General features: G+C 40.6%; 1 protein-coding gene across 1 annotated transcript in view; it reads right to left on the reverse strand.

Annotated features, from left to right (window-relative positions):
• Nucleotides 1-4,793: 4,793 nt before the first annotated feature.
• The window catches only part of LOC142055824 (visual pigment-like receptor peropsin), a 31,881-nt gene continuing 16,501 nt past the window's right edge, over nt 4,794-20,173 (reverse strand). Inside the window, exons 3-6 of the mRNA XM_075089891.1 lie at nt 12,786-12,885; nt 10,564-10,668; nt 7,384-7,607; nt 4,794-6,724 (exon numbers count right to left, since the gene is read on the reverse strand). Coding sequence (XP_074945992.1) covers nt 6,284-6,724; nt 7,384-7,607; nt 10,564-10,668; nt 12,786-12,885 — 870 coding nt within the window. The 3' untranslated portion in view covers nt 4,794-6,283. The remainder of the gene's footprint in view (nt 6,725-7,383; nt 7,608-10,563; nt 10,669-12,785; nt 12,886-20,173) is intronic.

Here is a 20,173-nt window from a genome sequence, read left to right on the forward strand (position 1 = left end):
CTTCTCTGAATGTTATATGATATGAATCCATTTGAAATTTGTCTTTGGTGCATGGTAAGCCTTTGCCAGCTCACATCACCAAGACATGCTCGTACTCTCATTTTTGCTGCCAGACATTATTCTTGACTTCACGCTTCCTTTTGCAAATATTGTGGCACATGTGTCACACACTCAGGCGCCTCCTGCTTGGGCAGCTTCCACTGACCTTGTGCTGGACCCAGCAGATGTGCCTCCAGTCACATGCATGTCATCCAGGACCATCCCAGCTTTACTGCAGTGGTGGTTCTTTCCAGCAGCCAGCCTGGCTGGTGGACAGTGTCAACGGGTACTGGAGGCTGTCAAATATCATCGAGGGAGGGCATTCACTAAAGTGATTTCTGTAATGCCTTCCACTCCTGTTTTACTAGGTTACATCCTATTACATAATTAAATGCTGTGTGTTTTTTATCCCCAAAGGGCTTTTGTCTCATTCAATGAGCATTAAAGCTGATGGTTATTGGCACAGACAGCGGGTAGTTATTTTTTTAGTTTTATCATTCAGTGTGGTGCTGATTTTTGTATTAGTAATGGGATTATTACTTTCCATTTAGTAATTTTCTTGTGGTTCTGTGTTCTTATTGTGGTACTTTTCGGACGTCCTTTGAATCTTAAAATTATTCTTGTGCTTCTTCTGCACTTAAGAAGGAAGCAGTCTTGCTTCCCTTTTATGATGAACTATTGTTACATAGACAGATTGCAAAAAAACCCAAACCCAACCCAGAAAACAAACTTTCAGAAGTATGTATTAAACACGTATTTGTGTGCTCACAGCTGTAGACAAAAACATAGGCCCAGATGACAGGCTCCTGTTCTCTCCTGCAGTCAAAGCCATTCACTTAGCTACCTCTCTTGACCTGAATGTGGGTATATGAAGTTTTATAAGAGTCTTCCAGGCACAAAGCTTCTTGCAGGATCTGTGTATATGTGTATCCAGTTAGGACCTTTACTCTGTTCTTCTGAAGAAGATCCTGTTTTCAGCTTTTGGCCTGCTTCATTTGGAATTCTCTAACTGCCATCTTCCAGAAAGCAGGCGTATATACTAACCATGAGAACTTTGGAGGTGTTTTTCCAATTGCACAGACTGTAGTTTTCCATATTCCTAGATCATTGATGCAGGAAGGGATTGGAAGGCAGCTACTGTGGGGTCTTTGCTGCAGACAGATATTAGGCACTTCAGACCACATACCAGTCACAGACCCATTTGACCCTGCAGGTACCTTCACTTTGGTCTGCAGAGTTCCCAAAGTGCTTGCAAAAATCCTTCACATTTGTTGATGTACTGAGAAGGTTCAGACTCCAAGCCTTTAACATTTTGAGAGGTAGGCAGAGGGACACACACAGTATTGCAGGAGAACCTAGTTTGCCAGGCTGGTGTATCTCCAGGATAGTTGAAAATACAGACGTGGTAGTGTTACCCACCTTTTTGTTATTGCTGGGGTGAGAGCATTCACCAGGGTAGCAGGAGAACAATGTTCTTGTCCAGACCCACCCTCGGGAAGGGATTTTGTCTCCATCTCTCACTCTTGAGGGAAGTGCCAAACCATAGGCAATGCTTGGATGGGCATGCTCTGTATCTCTCTTATCTTGTCAGTCTGTGTAGCAAAGAATGAAGGCTTTGTAGGGGTGGGGAGCAAGCCTGCAAGGGGGTGCAATCCTGAGTAGTCCACACTGTAATAAAGTCACTGTCTTAAGGCGGGGTGGAGGGAGATTTCCTGTCTGGTCTCTGCTACAAAAAATACTTTTGCATAAGTCATTACATAAAAAGACATAATAGCATTGAGAACAGGGACCGGACTGCAGTAGGCTTATCCCACTCCCTCCAACTACACACTCAAGTTATTCATGTTACCATTAGAGGTGTCAAAGCTATTAAGAAATGTTGCTCTGTATTTCAGTGTGCTGACACCCTAAAGCAGAAGAATTGTGGGCCCACAAGATTTTCTTGGCATAAATGAACACATTTTTGCTATAACTCCCAGTCAGAGGAGCTTATATTTAAATGTGAAAATTGAACAGAAGTAAACCTGTGTTAACGTGATTGTTCGAACTGTGCAGCGCAAGTGAAAGGGTTGTGTCAGTGACAAGGTTGTTGGTAATCCACTTGCAAGGCTGAGTTGTACATGTGAGTATTAATAAATGCAGTGGTTATGGTATAATACTGATATGTTGATAATTATAAATAATATTGATACTAAGAAATAATCAAGTAAGAGCTGAGGAGATTTTGATACACATGTAACTACATGAATTGTGTAGCCATTTAGAACTCACCTGCTGACTGTTCCAATCAATAGCTGATCAAAACAGGAAATGTTTGGAAATGAATATGCAGAGTAGCTAAAGGCATATTTTCAAAGGTGACTTAAGGGCTTCAAGCCTTTTGCAGAGTAATTTTGCCTCGCTCAGGCATGTTATTTTTGCCAGTGTTTTAATAATGTCAACAAGGCTGTGAGTCCAGAAATGGTTAATGAACAGCCAGCAAGGTTTTTTTTGGCCAGGTTTCTTGCATATAGGGTAAAAGAGGGCTAACCTCTGTCTCAGATCCTGCTGGAACAAGCCAGCAAATGCTGAGCGCATCCTTTGGAACCAGTAGAGTTCCTCGGCCTACTGCCTTCTGCCAGATGATGCTACTTAGTTTTAGTGTATACACGAAACCAACCCCAACAATTGCAAAATCTCACAGTAACATCCAGGGCTGAGCAAGAGAGACAGAAGGACCCTACGTGCCAGAATTTCTACGCTAAAGGGAGGATGATCGGAATATTGTTCTCCTGCCTCATGACAAGAAACTATTTGGATGCCAGCAATAATAATGAGATCGCATTTGTACAGACTGGCACAAATTCACTCATTTCAAAACATACTGAAAAAGGCCCCTTATAGAGGTACTGGAAGAACGAGGCCCTATTAGCAAGCCCATGCTGCCTGCCTGCTGTGTGCCTGGCAGCACTAGGATGGGATGGCCTATCTCATGGAGATATGACATCTGGCCCTGCCTTTGGCACACCCATTGGCTTTTTGCATTAGAAAAATGTAAAAATATAGTGTTTCTAAAGAGAAAGCATTGGGAGCAGGTAGTCCTTTTCTTTGTCAAAGTAAGTGGGACCTCCCTCGTAAGCCTGTCTCAGGAGAGCAGTCAAAGCTGCGGTTTCCCAGAAAAGCATCCTTGTCACCAGAGTATGAGTCAGGACCACAGACTTCTTCCATCTCTGCTACTAAAACTCATTCAGTGTAAAAGAAAATCAGACACTGTGGGGAGCAGCAAGGTTACGGTGAGGAATAATTTGACTCCAGGACCCTCTACTTCATTCTTGCTAAGTAAAAAGCATAAAACCCCAACATCCCCCTTCAGCATAGCTAGGCCATTTCTATCTTTGCTGAGTGTCTCAAGCCCCCGAGCTCTTTGCTCCTCCCTGACTGGCAGTGTGGGCTCAGCAGGCAGAGGAGCCCATCTGTGGAGGAAGCAGCAGGGTTCAGCCCTGTCTGGGCGCGTGTGGGACCAGAGACAAGGGGAGGAAATGCAGGACACAGGCAGTGTTTTACGAATTCATTTGTGTTGCATCACATACTTGAAATACTGAAGCACATTTCCTTACCTACACTCAAGTGGTAATGGATTCTGGAACTTTTTTCTGCCTTCAGCCACTCGCTGGTGTTGTGGGTGCAGCTACAGGGCACTGTGCTTTGGGATTGGAAGCTTTTTAACCTGGGTAACTTCAGTGACAGATGTGCTCATGCTGTTACTGAATTTGGAGCACAGGTTGGTGCCTGTAAAGGCATCCATCCTCTTTTCCCCTGTGTAACTTGCAAAACCAGATATTCTGCTCTACATCTATGCAATCCCATGGTATTACTGTGTATCCACAAAGGACTGTAGCCGCAGGCCTTGCAGGAGGGAGGTCTGCCATGGTCCAGTCAAGGCTTTTTCTCTGTTGGCTGTTTCTAGTTGTCGTTCAGCAGGTATGCATCCTTTGGCTCCTAGACCCTCGCGCTCCTGCTTATCTGGTTCTCCCCTCTTATATTTTTCCTCTGCTCCTGTTTTGGTCCATTTTTACTGCTCCCTTCTCTTCCCCCAGTATAACCTCACTGTACATGCTCAGTGGTCTATGAACTAGTAGTGATTTCAGCTGGAGTTAGGGGGCACTTTTGGAAATGACCTTGTTGCTCTGCCTTCGCCCTTGCTCTTTTCACATCTTTCTACGTCAGAGTCTGAATCCTGCAGACCAACAGCATTGCTACAGTGCAGCAGGGCAAGAATTTTCCCTACCTATCCATAAATTACTGGAAATAGAGATTAAAAGCTAGCCTGGCATCTGTGGCCATGGAGGCTCTATAGGCAGGTGTCTAGCACCCCTTTGGTTGCAGGCACCTCTGAGAACCACTCTGATGGGGATGCATGGCACTCCTCTTTCTTTAGAGGAAAATCCAAGCACTCTCAGCAGTAAGAAGGTTCAGTCCAGCAGGGTTACCAAGGTGGATATTTTGCTACACCTAGAAGCTTTCAAAACTGCTCACTAACTTTGGCTAGACCAGCCTGGCTTCATCCAGCTGTGACAGGCTTTTGCCCTAAAAGATTTCATCTGTTTCTGCAGCCACAGCATGCACTTTTATCAGGAAACAAACTGTTTTCTTATTTGCTTTTAATTATTTATGGTAATGAAGTAGCACCCATATCTCAAAATTTTCCACAAAAATGAATACTCCTGTAGTTCAGCTCTGTGGCCATGAAAGAAAACACAGTTCCCCAGTGTTGCTTACAATGTTTATTTGTTTTTAACTTCAAAACACAGATGATTTTCTTAAAACAAATAGAGTAATGGGGGAAATGAAGGCAGGCTCTCTTTGTAACTTTCCCAAGAAACACATCTGGAAAAGCATACTTTTGCAAAACAACTACATTTTAGCACTCCTGGACAGTGAGATTCCAAAAAATCATAAATAGCAGTGAGGTTAGCAACCACTGTTGGCTGGGGGGTTTTCCTTCTTTTTTTTAATCCCTTCTTGTTTAACTTGCAAAGGGCAGTAAATGAACTCAGACTTTCCATGGCTGATACAGAGACATTTTAACCAAAGTTTCTGTGTATGCAGTTAATTTCCAAGATGAGGAATTATGAAGACATACCTCCTCACGTTGAATCTGTAAGATAAACTTGGTGGAATAATTGGGTATTATAACATCTGATAGTCTTGTTACTGATTTAAGCCTACCACTTAGCTATTTAAATCACTATCCTTAATTGCTACTTTTTGTTATGTTTACCAAAAAGTCATTTTTTACCCATAGGCAGGTACAAAAACTTTCTTTAGAAGCAGCAGTGATGTGTTGGATTATATTTTGTAAATAGCTCTGATGCCACAGTTCATTAGTACTCTTAAAACCTTAGTGTCATTTTTGGTTTCATTGTCTGTACATCATCTCTTGTTCCACCTTAATAGTCAGGTAGAAAAATAACGAGTTTGGAGACAGATCAGTAAAGTTAAAGGACAGCTTTCCTGAATCTGAATGCTACAGCCAGGCCCTGCTCACTGGGAAGGCTGGGGAAGAAGGAAATAATTCTGCAGACCAACGAGGAAAAGTATGAAGCCACTGTTCAGACTGCAGTGACTAGAAGATGCCAAGACCTACAACTCCTAGCACCTGCATAGACACACAGAGTGAGGCACAGAGGATCAGACACATACCCATGCACGCATTGGGCCTGGGAGCCCCACGGTGGGCACTCCTTGGTGCCCTGCAGGCACCACACAGTTTTGTCTACCAGCTCACAGCCATTGGAGCTGCAGCAGCTCCACAGCGATCTCAGCAAGGCGCATCTTCTCCTACAGCCTGGGCCGTGCAGCACCACAGAGCTCAAACGATCCTCTTTGGCTGGGACTGTTGAAGAGCAAATAACATATTTGGAAATGCAATCTCCTAATTAATAAAATTTGGATAGGAACATACTAGTTATTTTTGCCAGCTAATGCCTGCTCTTCACAAGTCAGTCTTCCTTTTCCTGCATGCATGTGAAAATCGAATGTTTCTGGCACTGGATGTGCTGCCCACGTTGTAATATGCTTCATAGCTTTTTGTACCTACATAGAAGGAAAATATCACTGTTCCATCTGATTTGCTTGAGTTGTAGAGTCGTCAGTGCTATAGCAAGGAACAGATGGACTGGGAATTAGGAAATCACTCAAGCGCTGATCTGCAGAGGGTCTTCCTGAACACAAAGTGGGTCCTTGTGTTAAGTGGCCACAAAACTTACAGTCTATCACATTCAATATCAGGGTTATTAGATGGTGTATCGAAAATACCAAAATATACTTCCCTGTTTGCTGGAGGTGGGGTATTGGTTGGACTTCCCACCCCAGAATCGGGACTTGGTGCAGGGTGCATTTCTCCTGCATACTTCACTTCTTTCTGAGAAGGCTCTTGTTGTTTTTGCTTGAGGTTTTTGAAACGTTTGAGCTTCACAGGGTCCTTGACTTCCTTGGCACAATGAAACAAAATGAAAATGTCCCTCCGAAATTTGGAGCTCATTCCGAAGTAAATAATGGGATTGTAGAAGCTGGCAGACTTAGCAAACAAACTGGCAAGGATGCTCGTAAGATTGGGCACGGGGTGACCGTAGGCAGACCATATAGAGATGACAGCATATGGTGACCATGCAATAATGAAGGCTGTGCAAATGACAATAGAAACCTAAAAGACAGAAGGATAGTCTTAAATCTATTCTGGAAGACTACATCAGGGAAGGAATACACTGGGAATAGTAACTTGGACACTTGGATGAAAGGGAAACATTCAGATTGTCCTGAGGGTATGGCTCACAGGACAGTAGAGGCAAGCAAAAGGCTAGCTTTGATGGAGCCAGGCAGACCAAGAAGCTATATATCTAATTTTGGCATGGTGGTGTGCTTGAGTAATGCCTCATCTAAAGAAATGAAAACAGCTACAGTCCCATGTATGTTTATATGAATTAAGAGGGTTTCGGGTAGACTTAAGTCAATGGTAAGTAAATTGAAAAATCCACTGTAACTTCTGTGTATGCTCAGAAGTAATGTAACTTCTAAAAGAAAAGAGCATATGCCAAGCCAAACTTTCATTTTTGTGCGGTATAACCTACTCCAATTATATTTAGATTTTTTTTTACATGGGATGTAGCACCAATATTTTAGCCAACTGATGGGGCAGGAGTTTTAAACAACCCTCCTATTCTTCGTTGATTTCAGACTCCATCACTAGAGATTAAAGAGAAATGAAATGTGACTGATTGTTTTGTACTGTTCTAGTTGGGACCAATTTCTGGAAAGACAGACTTCGTTGAGATAAATGCCACCCAACATGAAACGCAAGCTCACCCTGGTGACGTCCCGCTCCATTCTCCTCTGTCTGTCTGTGGGATCACCCAGTCCTGTTAATGCATGGCTTAGCTTGACAGTATTGATAATTGACACATATGAGAAGATCATCACTGTTACAGGTAGGAAAAAGCAGCAGATAAAAATGGACACAATGTAGGACTTGTAGATTGTAGAGAAGTTGGCTTTTGCCCAGTCTATCTCACATGTGCCGTACATGCGATCTGGAAAGCAAAAAATAAGTTGGTTAGCATTTTTAGAACATTTATATGTGACTAATTTATCAGTTCAAATGCTGTATTTTTCTCCTTTTAAGCACTAAAGAATGGATTGATCCTTCTCATTTAGTGAGCTGTGACATGATTTCTTATATAAACAGTTTTCCAGATCAACTAGACCATAACAAGTTTTAATGCATATTACAATTTTGCCCAGTTTAGATTTCAGTGTAAACCCATAATGCACAAACTGTTGCTTCAAAATAGGAAATTGTGATACTTTATTAGAAAAAAAAAAAGGGTATTCATTCAGTAGGTTTGATTTTTTTTGAGTGTTATCTACTCTTATTTGTCATAATCTTCTACATAGTAACTTCCTAAAATGAGCACTGTAACAGCACAACAAGCAATGGTAAAGAGACAACATGCCAAATCTAGAAAATCAATACTTACATAGGAAAGTAGGAAGTAAAAATACTGAGCTTTTTTAAATAAAACCAAAAAGGTAATGAGATTTTTACTGTAGTAAGAGCCATGAAAGCAAATTGATACAGCTAATGATAAAGATTATGGAAAGAGGAAACATATAAATACTTGGAAAGATATGGGACCTTTTGCTAAATGGGAAACACACAGTTCTGCAACTGCCAAAGAGCTGCAGGCTTCTAAAAATGAAGTTAGGCAGATTGCAGAATCTGCAGCTAGTGGGATTTACAAAAGGACATTAGCTGATCAGGTACTGAAGGGAAAGGCAGTGGGAATCAGGTGCAGTCTCTGCATAAATACTTTTATGAATAACAGTTGACTTCTTTAGACCCTCTGATGTGTTTGCAAATGTGTCCTGACATAAAACTTGAATGTGATATAGCATTAGAGGTTTTCTATAGACTATGAATTGTTGATTTTTCTTTTTAAGTGGAAAAAGCTGGTTTTTCTGACAGCTATGGCAGCAAATTGAATTATAAATAAATGACGCATGAACCAAAATTTTGTAAGTCAAGTATTAACAAGTCCTGGAGATAAAATACAGGAGAAGCCTGCATGATTTAACAACAGATCTCTCCCTGACATCCAGTGATAATTCTGAAGAAAAAAAAAAATCCCTTAATTCCTCACAGGTGATAGGAGGTTTGGACAGGATGAATTAAAGGAGTGAAGATTAAAATCTCTTTTATGATTCTCATCAAAAAGAGCTCTGTACTTTTAACACCAAAAGCTCTATGTGTTGCTGTCTGGATGTGTCAGTAATAGAAATAGTTTTTTGTCTCCTTTGCCTTTTTCATCAGTAGACCCCAAGATTCAAAAAGATAACCATAAAATCTGGCTTAATTCCAGGTTTCTGGTTTGTGAAAACTTTCGACTGAAAAAAGAAAGCAGCCTCCAGATGACATGAAAAGAAAATCGTGCAGATTTTCTGCAAGTCAGGATTCAGAGCTGCTTTTCACCCCTCCGCACACATACTGGCAAGTGGCATTTCCAAAAACCAGGAGGGTCCTGGGGACCCCTGCAGCTGCTGTGTAGAACTGAGACTTCCAAGGCAACCAGGTGTGATGTGCCATGGCCTGCTGTCGCCTGCTGCCTGCTCCCAGACTTGCCATTGCTAGGCTCCCAAATGTCCATGTGTGCCCTCAATGGTAATGTGTTTAGAGTCAGATAGCTCAGGAACCTGAAACCTCTGTCATTCTCAGTAAGTAAAAGTGCTCCTAGAAGTGGCCTTGAAGACCACTGTCAGGGAATTGAATCCAAAGTACAAATGGGATCCATGCGGGCACTTGGATGCCCTGACAAGGCAGTGATGCCCAAGAAGTTCCTGTCTCCAGTTTAAGGCCAAAAAAGGACATCAGAAATCCTTCTACAAATGAAGAGCTAATAAGATAAATGTGAAAATAAGATCACCAAAACATACACAGAAAATGGCCAGTCCAAACCCCAAAAGCTTATGACATATCCAGACTGCAAAAACATGACGTAAAATTACAGTTTCATTTTGTCTCAAACAAAAGATCCATTGAACCCAATATCCTGGTAACATTTTGGTTTGGGAAGGATAGAGGATTTAATTAATCATATAAATGGATGTTGTTCTCACACCCATACTTCAAGGGCCCAGAGGTACTTCAAAGCTTATGAATTTAACAAGTAAGTGGATATATTCACATAGCTGCTTTAATAAGTCTTCATAGATTTCATGACTGCTCAAAGAATGCAGATGCCTACAGGAGCCAGGCAGAAAACTGCTGGACAATTTCAGCCACATGATTTCAGTTGTTAAGACTCCTGGATCATTACTGTTTGTTCCTACAGATTTGTTTTATTGAATTTTTAGAAGCTAAATTTGAGACAATTTCTCCAACTTTTCCCTGCAAAGAAATCTTCTGGTGTAGGAATATCCCTTAGCCATTGAATTATCACAGCATTCACGATTAAAAAGTTTTCCTTTTTTCCCCCCTCCTTTTTTGCTATGGCCTTATCTTGTACCTTAATCGCTTCTTGGACGGACAAACTTTCTGACATCTTTTTCTTCTTCTGCTATGTTAGTTTTCGTATTTCCAACAAACTGTTTCACCAAATCTTTCTGGCTTGTCTTATTATAGTTTCAAGTTTAACTTGCTGGAACTTGTGTTCTTTTCTAGCTTCCTAATCTTGACAGTTTTTGAAGGATATCTTTTGACAGTTTCCTTTATCTCATTGCTTAACCATGCCAAATATTTCTGGCTTCTCTTTTTTCATAGGTAATGTGCACTTGGTCCAAGTCTTTCCTGTGATATCTTCAAAAAAATCTCTTTATAGCTGACACTAAAGCAGGCAACATTCTCTGCCTACGTCATGCATGATGAATGATTTTCTCAGTTGCACTGATAATCGGTCTGGTTTGTCACAAACAGCAAGAAAGGAAGGTAAGTATCTTTGTTCATTTAAGCGGAGAGGTGCCAAATAAATAAAACTGAAAGACACCTGTTACCTGTATAACTGCCCCAGCCAAGTAATGGAGCTGCTGACCAGAAGAAAGCTGCTATCCAAATGAGAACCAGAGCCACCGTCATACTGCTGTTGCTGATGCAGTGACCTGCAATGGCATCGTTTAGTCAGAAAATAATATCTAGAAAGGCAAACATATCTCTGAAATCTAAATGCACTCCTATACCAACAGCTAATAAGGAAAATACAACTATTTAAAAAAATATTAAGACAGAAAAGGCATATGCATAAGAAAAGCTGAAATTTGAAAACATTTGTCAGGCTTGTGTTCAAGACCATTTGTGAACAGTGGAAATGAATGGCTTTTAAGCAGAAGACAATGTGTTTGTTGAGCACTGCAGAATTAGCAAATTTTGTGTTAGACTTGTTCTGCAATTTTGTAAAAAGCAGGAAACAGGTTTTAAAATGAATTTTACATAGAAACAAACAAGATAAGTCTAAAGTCAGAGGATTTTCCCTGTTAAAAAGAAAATACATTAGATGCTCAGACTACATTAGCCATTCAATACAAAATATTAAATCTGTCCTGCTGTTGCCATACATTGTGGTTATTTCTTCATTTATGTGGGAAATATTTATATATACACCAATCTCTGTTCCTCAACACTTCTGTAAAGTTATACTGGGTACTTGCTCAGGTTTTCTCAGGAGGCAAACAGAAGTTATGCACACCCTCAGATGAACACGTGATACAACTTTGCAAAAGAGAAACGTGGGGTTTAAATATGACTTCATAATATGCAATGAATACAAGATGTAGAATACTTTACAGCAGTTTGTGTTGAAAATTAACTTCAACAAGTCTATCATTACAACAAACTGCAGAAGACCTTCCTGTGGAAATAAGGCCTCCCCACAGAAGTTCTTTTCACGATGAATGCTACTCATGCTGTTAGAAAGAAAAACTCCTATGATGCATCCAGTGTATTTATTAATGCTTTGCTTGCAGACATTAAGAGGTTCCTGCCTGAAAGATGGTGCAAGCCAGTCATAACAAAGGCATGAAAATTGACAATACATTATCTAAGGATGGGTGAAAGGAAGACTAGGGATAATTTATGGAAAGTGTAAGTATAAAGAGGAGAGATTACATAAGGCTTTCAGCGGAAGTCAAAGTTTGCAGCAGGCAGGAGGTCCAGGATGAATGGTAAGGAAAGGTTTCTACTGATCCTGTGAAAGTGAGTGCCTGGGGTGAGTGTGGTGATGTAAAGAGGCAGAAGGGGAAAGGGGTAGATGATGGTACATTTATATAGACTTGCTGATAAGGGCTTCACAGGGCAGGAAATGTGTAAAGGATTTCAGACCAGATTTGTACAGTGGGGCACTGATATGCTTTTACAGGGGCATTTATACCAAAGGTAAATAAAAAAAAGAAATTCAAAAAAACAGGAAAAGAGTGGTTAGTAAAAGGTTTCTAGCACTGGAGAGAGTAATCAACAGTGGTTGTCTGAGATATTCAGGTTACAGATCAACAGGGCAATAGAGAAGGAAGAAGTGTGTATGCAAGGCTGTGGTGATGAGGCTTTGCAGATCTGGGAGAGAGGCACCATCTAGTAGAGTCAGGTCATGGTCAGTTCTGGGGATGGTAGGCATAATTTTTGTCTCCCGTGGTGTGAAACTGTCCACTGAGGGGAGGCCGGAGAGGCATGTGGGGATGGTAGGCTGCACAGTGCTACGAAAGCCAGGGACAAGATGTGCAGACTGAATGCTCCCAGCACCACATAAAGCAGTCCATGATGCCCGCTGTGCACGAACCCTGGCAAAACACCCTGAAGACTGAAAATGTTTGTATGTAGGGCAGCCTTCTGAACAAGGGATCTTATCAATGACTGACAACTTCCCCAACATCGTCTCATAGAAGGTGAAATTTGTTGCTTACAGTATGATCCAGACAATGATGTGTGCTTCACTTAGGAATCATTTAAGTTGCATTTTGGCGAATACAGAGGGTCAGCAGGATCTGTGGTATCTTTAGTACAAGGGTAAATTTAACCCATGCTGACCAAAACATACTAGTAATAATTAGGCTGTTATTGGAGTTAACCCTGAAAGATTCTATGCAAACATGTTTGTAATGCAAACAGCTGAGTCATGTTCTGGTTTCCAATGCATCTAATTTGTATTTGATATAGCCTGTGCCTGAAAGAAATACAGATTTGCACCAGGTTCAACGAAGGCACAACTGGACTTGCCTTTATTCCCTACCTCTCTCAGGATGGCAGCCCTTGATGTAGCGAGTCACACTGATTACTGTAAGGGTATTAATGCTCGCCAGGCCAAAGAGAAGTGTCAGGAACCCATCAACCTGAAAAACAAAGCAGTGCAGGATGTTCTTTTACTGCAGAGAGATGAAGGGGAAAAGAACCACAGGGATTGCTCCTGTCATTTTCATGTTAATGCTATCAAAAGTTTTTCCAGAAACCCAGCTAGCAGGGAAATATAAACTGTCAGGTGCAGTTATCTTCTATAGGATCAGTGAGCAAGTAAATGTTCACAAATTATATAAGTGCTTTGTCATGTACATAAAATAAACAAGCAAACACACCCTTAACATCTCTGCTTCCCTGAAACGACTTGCCAAATGAAGGAGAAAAAATTGAACTGAAAAGAAAAGCCATGAATAGGCAAAAATGCTCTGGATGCAGCTGCCCTGCTTAGGCAGAACAAACTTGCAAACTGAACCCATGAAATTTACACCAAAGACGGAAGAACATAGGAGGTAATAGGCTTGACTGAGTGAAAAAAGCTTCTAAAAAAAATTAAAGAAAACCATCCAAAGCTAAATCGTTGATTGAATCTCAATGTTGGTGCTACTGATTGCCTGCTATTTATTAAGCCCTGATCCTCACCACCTCTGACTGACGCAGGCAGCGCCGTACGGCTGTGTAGGCGCCCACTGACATCACTGTCTCAGCGATACACGCACGGGACAGTTACAACTCTGCTAGCTTCTCTTATGGGTATAGGAAGGAAGTTGCTGCTGGCTGTAGTGGAGATGGATGTTGCCATCTGCTAGGGAGCATTATATGACTGGGAAATGATCCAGACAAAACACTGAAGGCAGTCCTTTTTTTGAAAGCCTGCAATGATATACCGAACTGGCCAGAGCAGAGGAGCTCTTGGAGGTGCCAGTTTTACACTGAGTGAAGCAGGAATATTAAGCAAGTGTCTCTGCACTGTAACTTGGCATTCAAGTGCTAAAATTATCGGCGGAAAGGCACATCATTATTCTATGGGAACAAACTCTGTCTTTGTGTGAATGGGCACAACTCCCGTGGAATTCAGTTTATCCCAGCACTGAATCTGGGGCTTTAAACCAGGCTTAAAGCTGAGACCATGGCAGATTGTATAAATTAAATTGGGTGAAGGCTTAAGAAAGAGCTGCTTCACCATTTCTTTCACTGGTGGTTTTTCTTGCTATCAATGCCCTTTTATTGACTCTATATACTTCTTAATGCCAACATTTACAGACCCACCACATTTTAAATGCATGCAAGACTTGCAGCTACAACAATCTATGTCCACCTGTGCTCCACTTCCAATCAACTCAGGCTTGGTGTATAAATACAATCATGTTTACATCAGAAAGCTGACTTCCTTGGATGTCTCAACTACTTGCTAGAAGCTGCACTTGGCTGAGTTTGGCCCCACTGTGTGCTGTGGAGATTGGTGAAATACCTGGATATGCAAATGTGCTCTGCATTTCATTAGCCTTATTGACGCAAACAGCTGCCACATCTCCATGTGCTCTAACAATGCTTCTTAGATGTGGAGAGCAGCGTGGCCAAGGACTACTGAGAAACCAGGTTGCATAAGCATAAGGTTGCATTAGTTATTAGATTAGAAAGGAGGCAGTATTTCAGCAACAATGCAAGTAAACTCTTTGAAATTAAGTCTAAAGATCTATGAGATTGAATACAAAAGCAGTGGGACAAGCTTCTTGGTGTGAATCATAGCCCTCCTATGCTGAAACTGGTTGAGTTTCTCTGAAATGCATCGGTGTATGTTTTATCACTTGCAGATGTGATCATTATTCTCCCACCCCCCTTCCCTGGCATCAGGCCAGAGAGACACAGTTATATTAAGAGATCAGTTCAAACAGCCCTTGAGTACACTTACAAGGGAGGAAAGAGGGTCTAAAAATATACTTTTGCCCATCACCATTTAAGATGAAACTCTATCAGTGTAAGAAAGAATAAGCCAAAATGTTTTCTTTGGAGTGGTGCCTTGCTAAAAAAAATGCAGTTTTACCTAAACCAGCGCAGTTCATAGGACCAAGCTATTGTCAGTGCCATGTCTTATTTTCATACTGCTTCGTAACACCATTTCAGCAGATCAAAATACTGTTGCTTCTTCTACTGTGGGGGCTATCATCAGAGATTTGACCAGGGCCATATGGTTAGTAAGTGGCTAAAGTAGCAGCAGTCTGCTGCGGTGGCTGTGCCTACTGCCCCCATGCTAGCCACGGGCTCGGCAGTTTAGGAACAGGTGACAGGGTGAAATGCCAAGGAGGAGAGGAAGCTCTGGGGATGTCAAGAGTGCCGGGATGAAATGAATAAAGGGGGTAAATGAGGTGGCTTTCAAGCTGTAGAACAGCCCATACAGAGGCCACGGCATCTGAAACATTAAAACACAAGAGAGCATCCAACAGGGTTAGGGCTGCTTTGGCATTAAGATCCTCAAACCTGTATTGTCCCTGCCAAACTTCTATCAGCGATGAGTTAACTCTGGAGGCTAGCTACGTATACGCCATTTCCTAGCAAGTCTATTGATTCTGCAGTACTTTTATATTGGTGTCACTTAGACATGTGCCTTCAGAAGAAAACGAGGGATCTTACTCCAGCTGTAGCCAACCTGCATACACCTACTGGATATGGAAGAAAAACCTCTGCCACTTTTTCTGCTCCTGAACAGACAACACTGACTGTAGGCAGCAATTCAAGTGACTGCTTGGAACCCAAAGTAGTTAGCAACAGAAAAACTGCTTTAGCATAATCCCGATTGCTATAGACAGAGATATTAATGTATGTAGGTAAAAAACCTCATATATTCTCAGTTTTCTGCATCCTTAAAGATATATAGAATGACAGCCAAGGAAATACTAGAATAGCATTTAGTAACATTTAGTTACTTTGGAACATTGATGCTCTTCTCTTCGCCCGGTTCTGGTTTTCCTTTTCTTTTATCCTACCCCCAGCCAGCTCCTTCCTTCCACAGTCATTGTATTTCCTCCATTTTCGGTAATGCAATTTTGTCCCTCCTATTACTAATTACAATCATATAGCAGCAGTGTTAAGAGGCAATAGTGAATTCTGACATAAATATAACTTTGCATGGTAATTTTAATCCACTAGGTTTCCTTTTTACCCACTAAGAAACAGGAGCAGATTATCAGATTTAAAAGCTTTTCTCTAAGCGCTATACCAATATTACTCCCTTGGCTATACAGTTACTCACAGAACTTGCTCATTATCTTTATGTTGCCTGGAAGCTAAGACACAACTGAAGAAACGGATGGGTTTTTTCTGCTTCATTCTTGTGCCTGATTTTAAATCTCACTAATGTTCTTGGTGTACTATTTACAACCCACAATATATAAAGCTCCTACTTCATGCAAATTAGTTTCTTAAGTTTTGCTTCAACACAGGGAGGGTCAGGAATCTCCAGCGCACTATCAAGTTTTTAGCTATGAGCTTGGGTGTGCCCCACTTTTACAACCTTCAATACTTATGCATCCCTCCTGAATTCATAAGGGTTATCTTCATTTAAAGCAGAGCAAAATATAACCTATTGTTCTTATTATTGGATTAATCAAGGTTTAATGGCACAAAAGCAGATTGCCAAAATAGTTATTACATTTCAGTTTAGGCTGAAACAATGATCTCACCAGCCAGAAAGGCTGCATCGCTCCCTCCTCTGGCCAATGGGTGAATCTGTTGCAATTTCCTGAAGTCCATTTGTTTCCCTTCAGAACCACAATACCCTGTCTTTCTCTTCTATTAAATATGAGATAATTAGCATACAAAGAGAAAGATAAACTTTAAACAGGGCTTATTTGTCCATTGCATATATTGAAAGTTATCAAAATAAACTCAGAATTTTTTTTTTAATACAGATCAGATTATTCCAAGATCATAATATAAACAAATAATGGCAATAAACCTCCTTCAACCTCAACCTCCAATCTCTCGATAGTGTGTCAACAGGACTATAGTAACTCTTCTGTCACATGGAAGAACCGCCAAGGTTCGTAATCAAAATCAGTCTTCAGAGGAAACTACTTAAAACTCCCAATGCAGAGCATTCCTAAAGCACTCAAATTGTTTCTTTAAGATTTACTATGACACAGGAAGTGAAAGAGACCTACCATTTACCACAGTTTCCACATCTTTCACTGATACGTTTCTCTGCCACAGTTGCATTCTGCCTTTTAAAGTGTCACAGCAGGCTTCAATCACTTCTTAGAGGTGATTGCATTAACCCAAGCCATTCTAGACCTCTGGCACAAACAGCACTTCTTTTACTAGTAAACAATGAAAACTGATATGCTATAGGATTATATAGTTTAAACCATTAAGTGACAGCATCAGACAATCAGTATTTGGTGATGTTAATTCAGAGCCTACTTGTTTATTGCTAGCAACACCATTAATACAAACAAAGAAATACAAAGACAGGTAAAAGAAGAAAACAGCCTTATGAATCACCCATCTCATCTTTACATTTCCAGAAAGCAAGGCTTGTCTTTGTGGCCTGTGGTTATCCTACCCCAATAACTAAGATCCATTAACAGATTAAAGTCATGCTTTTATTTTCAAAGTAAAGAAGTACTATCTTTGCCTTTTCAGAATATCATGGCAAATGTTTCTGGAGGCTTACACAGGTCTCAAGAGAAGCAGAGGTTCCAGACTGTTCACAGGCTCTGCCAGACAACCCAGAGATTACAAGTGACCCTCCACATTCTCCAGAGTACAATTGTCTACACTGTTTCCCAGCAAGAAGGAATCTGCTTACGTAGCCACCATCAGGTTAATACAAGGTCATCTCTGATTGCTGGCTGAATGGCCACCAGTGGAGTTATTCTGCTCACAGAGCTCCTAAGCACAAGGCAGTGCAGGTTAGTGATGGTACCAGTTCAGCCATTAAGTGGCCAAGACAAGAACATGCTACATCCCTGAAAGCCTGAAAAAGCTGCATGGCTACTAGGAGATCTCCTCTTAGCTTGATACTCTTAGCTCCTCTGGATCCTGTACCAAAATAACAAGAGAAACGGAAGATAACTTACTTATCCCAAGAAAATGCTTATAGTCCTAAAATGGGTATGGACCATAAGGGTCTTCACATCACAACTGTGAATGATAAGCTGGACTCCAAACAGGACTGTCACACACATTGCCAAGGAGTCCTAGTAGCCCAGGGAGAGCCTCGAAGGAAGTGTAAAAGATATAGGTTATTGTTGGCCTTAAATCACTATCTGGAAAGCCACCAGGTTCAATGTCACCTCTTCTGAAGGGACAGTGGGGTAGAAATACTGGATGTTATGTCATATGGAGCCCACTGCAAGCAACGGTCATCTTGTCATTGATCCTGTCAGGACAGGATTAGGGTCAGGACCCAAACAGGAATTGTTTCCTACATACTAGCAGTGAAGTGACTTAATGGAATATACATTTATGAAACAGGAGATGAATAAATGTGAGGTAGGACTATTTAAGATACTTCCAGATATTAGCAGAATTATTTTCAAGCTTCATATGAAATGTTGCTCCAAGTGAGTGAGAGAATGTGGCACACAGGGAAGAGCCAGAAAAGCATGAATTTTCAGCCCCGTGGCGAGGCCTTGAACAATGAAGGTAAGTAATGGGCAGCACTTTTTTGAGAGAAGACTTTTAATCTCTTAGAAACACACATCAGCACAGAAGAATGAGGAAGGCTGCTATTTTCTATATAAAGAAACAAGAAAAGGATGTTACAAAGACCTCTAAGAGGAAAACCTAGTGCAGGAATCTTAATTTAGGCTTTGAAAATCCTGGTTCTGAAGGAGCACTATCAGACAACAAATGCCCTCTCCAGGCAGCAGTGCGTGGTTTGATGGAGTGCTTGGGTGGCATGGAATGGGCTACGTCAGGCTTGTTAAACAAGGAAATGGATAGTTTGAGCATTCACAATTTTTCAAGTACCAAACACATAACTTCCCTAATTTGTTGCGTTTGGCTGCAGAAATAATAATTTGCAGGAAAATGAGGGAGAATTTACGGCTAATGAAAACTGGCATAACTTCCCTGCAGTAGCATTAGTTACACTGAAATGGTCTTCTGTGTTGCTAATGATTCTGTTTGTGCAAAGGCATAGTTTTTCCCCCCTTCCCTGCAGATGAAGTATTTTTCTCATTAAAATTTAGCTCACAGATGTCAGCATGAGTTGTTTTTATTTCTTTGACTGCAATGTGCACACTCTTCAGATTGTACCAAGGAAGACCAGAAATAAAGAAATGGGGAAGACTAATATCTGCAACTTTTTTTTTTCAGTATCCAAAACTCAGTTATTCAAGAAAACAAGAATGAGGATATATTCTATTGTACATAATATTTGAGATATTAAAATTGCTCAGAAAAACATATCTGGGAGAGGAAGATATATGTAGCACAGCACAGGCAAAATAAAGGACACTATTTTTTTAAAGAATTTGCATTATAGATCAGTCTCCACATCCCGCCTTTCACGGTGAATCAGGGTGTTAAGGTGAGCTGAATACAGAGCTAACATTACGCAGCTTTTCTTCAGCACCTAACACCTGTTTTATCTGTTAATGCTCTTAATGCCAGTTCTGTGATTTGACTTTGGGTTATTTTCATCTTACTGAAATGTCAAGAATGATAAACTATATATAAGTAAAATCCCAGCAATATCATACCTCAGTACTGTGCTAGGATAGTATATTTTCACTCCCTTTTTACATTTGGTTTAATTTCTTTTAACATCTTATTGGTAGATAGCTGAACATTTTTTCAACTAAGCAGACACTAGGCCACACTCCTGTGCTATTACGATTTGAGAAAGAAAGAAAAGAAAGAAAAGAAAAGAAAGAAAAGAAAAGAAAGAAAAGAAAAGAAAGAAAGAAAAGAAAGAAAGAAAAGAAAGAAAGAAAAGAAAGAAAGAAAAGAAAAGAAAGAAAAGAAAGAAAAGAAAGAAAAGAAAGAAAGAAAGAAAGAAAGAAAGAAAGAAAGAAAGAAAGAAAGAAAGAAAGAAAGAAAGAAAGAAAGAAAGAAAGAAAGAAAGAAAGAAAGAAAGAAAGAAAGAAAGAAAGAAAGAAAGAAAGAAAGAAAGAAAGGAAAGAAAGGAAAGAAAGGAAGAAAGGAAAGAAAGGAAGAAAGGAAGAAAGGAAGAAAGGAAGAAAGGAAGAAAGGAAGAAAGGAAGAAAGGAAGAAAGGAAGAAAGGAAGAAAGGAAGAAAGGAAGAAAGGAAGAAAGGAAGAAAGGAAGAAAGGAAGAAAGGAAGAAAGAAAGAAAGAAAGAAAGAAAGAAAGAAAGAAAGAAAGAAAGAAAGAAAGAAAGAAAGAAAGAAAGAAAGAAAGAAAGAAAGAAAGAAAGAAA

This window comes from Phalacrocorax aristotelis, chromosome 3 (assembly GCF_949628215.1).
Source record: "Phalacrocorax aristotelis chromosome 3, bGulAri2.1, whole genome shotgun sequence".
NCBI lineage: Eukaryota > Metazoa > Chordata > Aves > Suliformes > Phalacrocoracidae > Phalacrocorax > Phalacrocorax aristotelis.